Source organism: Equus asinus, chromosome 25 (assembly GCF_041296235.1).
Source record: "Equus asinus isolate D_3611 breed Donkey chromosome 25, EquAss-T2T_v2, whole genome shotgun sequence".
NCBI lineage: Eukaryota > Metazoa > Chordata > Mammalia > Perissodactyla > Equidae > Equus > Equus asinus.
The window spans coordinates 15314226-15316048 of record NC_091814.1 but is presented as its reverse complement, the minus strand read 5'-3'; the positions used below and the strand labels follow the sequence as shown (position 1 = coordinate 15316048).

The 1823-nt window shown below is 51.0% G+C and overlaps 1 protein-coding gene across 1 annotated transcript; it reads left to right on the top strand.

The window, feature by feature from the left end:
* The first annotated feature begins 510 nt into the window (after window positions 1-510).
* On the top strand, window positions 511-1823 carry LOC139041993 (small proline-rich protein 2E-like). Its single transcript, XM_070497390.1, has one exon. The coding sequence runs from the start codon at window positions 1266-1268 to the stop codon at window positions 1425-1427; it is 162 nt and encodes a 53-aa protein (XP_070353491.1). The 5' UTR covers window positions 511-1265; the 3' UTR covers window positions 1428-1823.

The following is a 1823-nucleotide window of genomic DNA, read 5'->3' as shown; positions in this document are numbered from 1 at the left end:
GATGAGCAAGCCATGGATCCGAGGGAAATACAGTAAAGGAAGGACTTGGGTTGAAGAGAAAGCTGTCACCTGCTAGTCAGGCTCTTTTCAACCCAGCACATACAGCAAGATGGCAACCATCCAAAGTGGAACCGAGCAGGCAGTTCTATGACTCAGGGAAGGTGGAAGATAGGAGGGGTCTTCTTCCCCAATCAAGAGAGAGGGCCTTGGACCACCAGTTGGGGAATCGCCTAAGTCTCCCCCTGCCGTAAGTCCCCGACACTGAGAGCTAAGGCCGGACCTTGTGAGTCATGAGCACCTAATCCAGAGAGGAGATCCTGGTTCAGGAGATTTCCTGTTTCCAGTGTCCCTGTCAGGCCAGTTCTGGATGGGTTTGCATTTTGTTTGGGAAATTCCGGGGCAGGCCAGTTTTTGGCAGTTGCACTTCGCTCTGGGCTGGGCGTCAAGCCCTATAAAGAGGTGCTCTGCTGCACGACTGTCATCCTCCTGGTACTCGAGTCCCAACCTCCTTTGGAGAACGTGGTGAGTGTGATTTGTTCCGTTGATCTGTTTTGTGGTGCTCTCAGATGTTGAATTTAGTGTGCAGACAGCAAGTTTGTTGAGTCCATAGGTATGATGGTGGGTTTGATGCTACTTAGGTGATGGAAGCTTAGCCTTGAGGCACAATGATATCCTGTCTTGATTCATGTTTCGGTAGCTTGTTTGAGGTCGTGTATGGAAAAGCAATTCACAGGAAAGGTTTGAGATGAAGAAGAGGAAAGACCAAAGTATTTTTCTCTCTGCTCTGTCTCTTTGATTTCCCTTTCCTCCCGCTGGGGTTTCCGAGGCTTAGTAGGTGTGAGGCCCTTGCATTTTTCCTGCTGGCCGTTTGCTCTGTACCTAAGTCAACCTATGGGGACTTCGGAAGAGATCCCGATGATAGTAATTGCTTGCGAGTTTTCCCAGGATTTCAGAACTTCTGATGGCCTTTCATGAAGATGATATTTTCCCACAGAAAACATGACTTGGTTCTTGCAGAGATATTTCCTTTGAAAAAATGATATGAGCAAAGAGAGGATTTTCTCAGGACTGATGAGGCAGTTGGCTAAAGAGGAAGCAGGGTGGTGGAAGGCGCAAAAGAGGGAGTTGAGAGATGAAAGCCCAATCTTGGAAATGGGAGAGGGAACATCTCCCGCTATTCTATCAGCCGCGGTTTCTCTCTCTGGAGGAGTCCCTTCTTGCGAACACTGTCTCTAATTTCTTTCAGCTCCGAAGACTCCAGAAAGATGTCTTCTCAACAGCAGCAGTGCAAGCAGCCCTGCCAGCCCCCTCCTGTGTGCCCACCTAAGTGCCCAGAGCCGTGCCCACCCCCACAGAGGCAGCAGAAATGCCCTCCTGTGCAACCTCCTCCACCATGCCAGCAGAAGTGCCCGCCCAAGAGCAAGTAACAGCTTCAGCAGCATCAGGATCTGGAAAAGAGAAGGACCATTGGCTCGCCTGCTTCCACAGCTCCACCTTCACCTTCTCTTCCGAGCCTATCATGGTGGCAGAAGCGGCTCCTCCACCCTTCAGCCTGTAAAATGCCTGTGTGACTCCTGACAGCAAAAGGGTTCCTTCCTGAGGCTGTCACACTGCTCCTCTCCAGGAGGTAGCCGAGGAAGGGCATCCTCAGCTGTGCCAGCATCCCAGAGCTTCAGGAGGAAGAGCAGCAGCTCTCTTCCTGGGTGCCAGCAGGGGATGCTCTTGATGTCTTCTGTGTCTGTCTGTCCCCTGGGCAGGCGTTTGTATCACCTGGCAATTGTTCCTTTTCTTCCATTTCCTGAATAAAGTGCCATTTTGTGGGA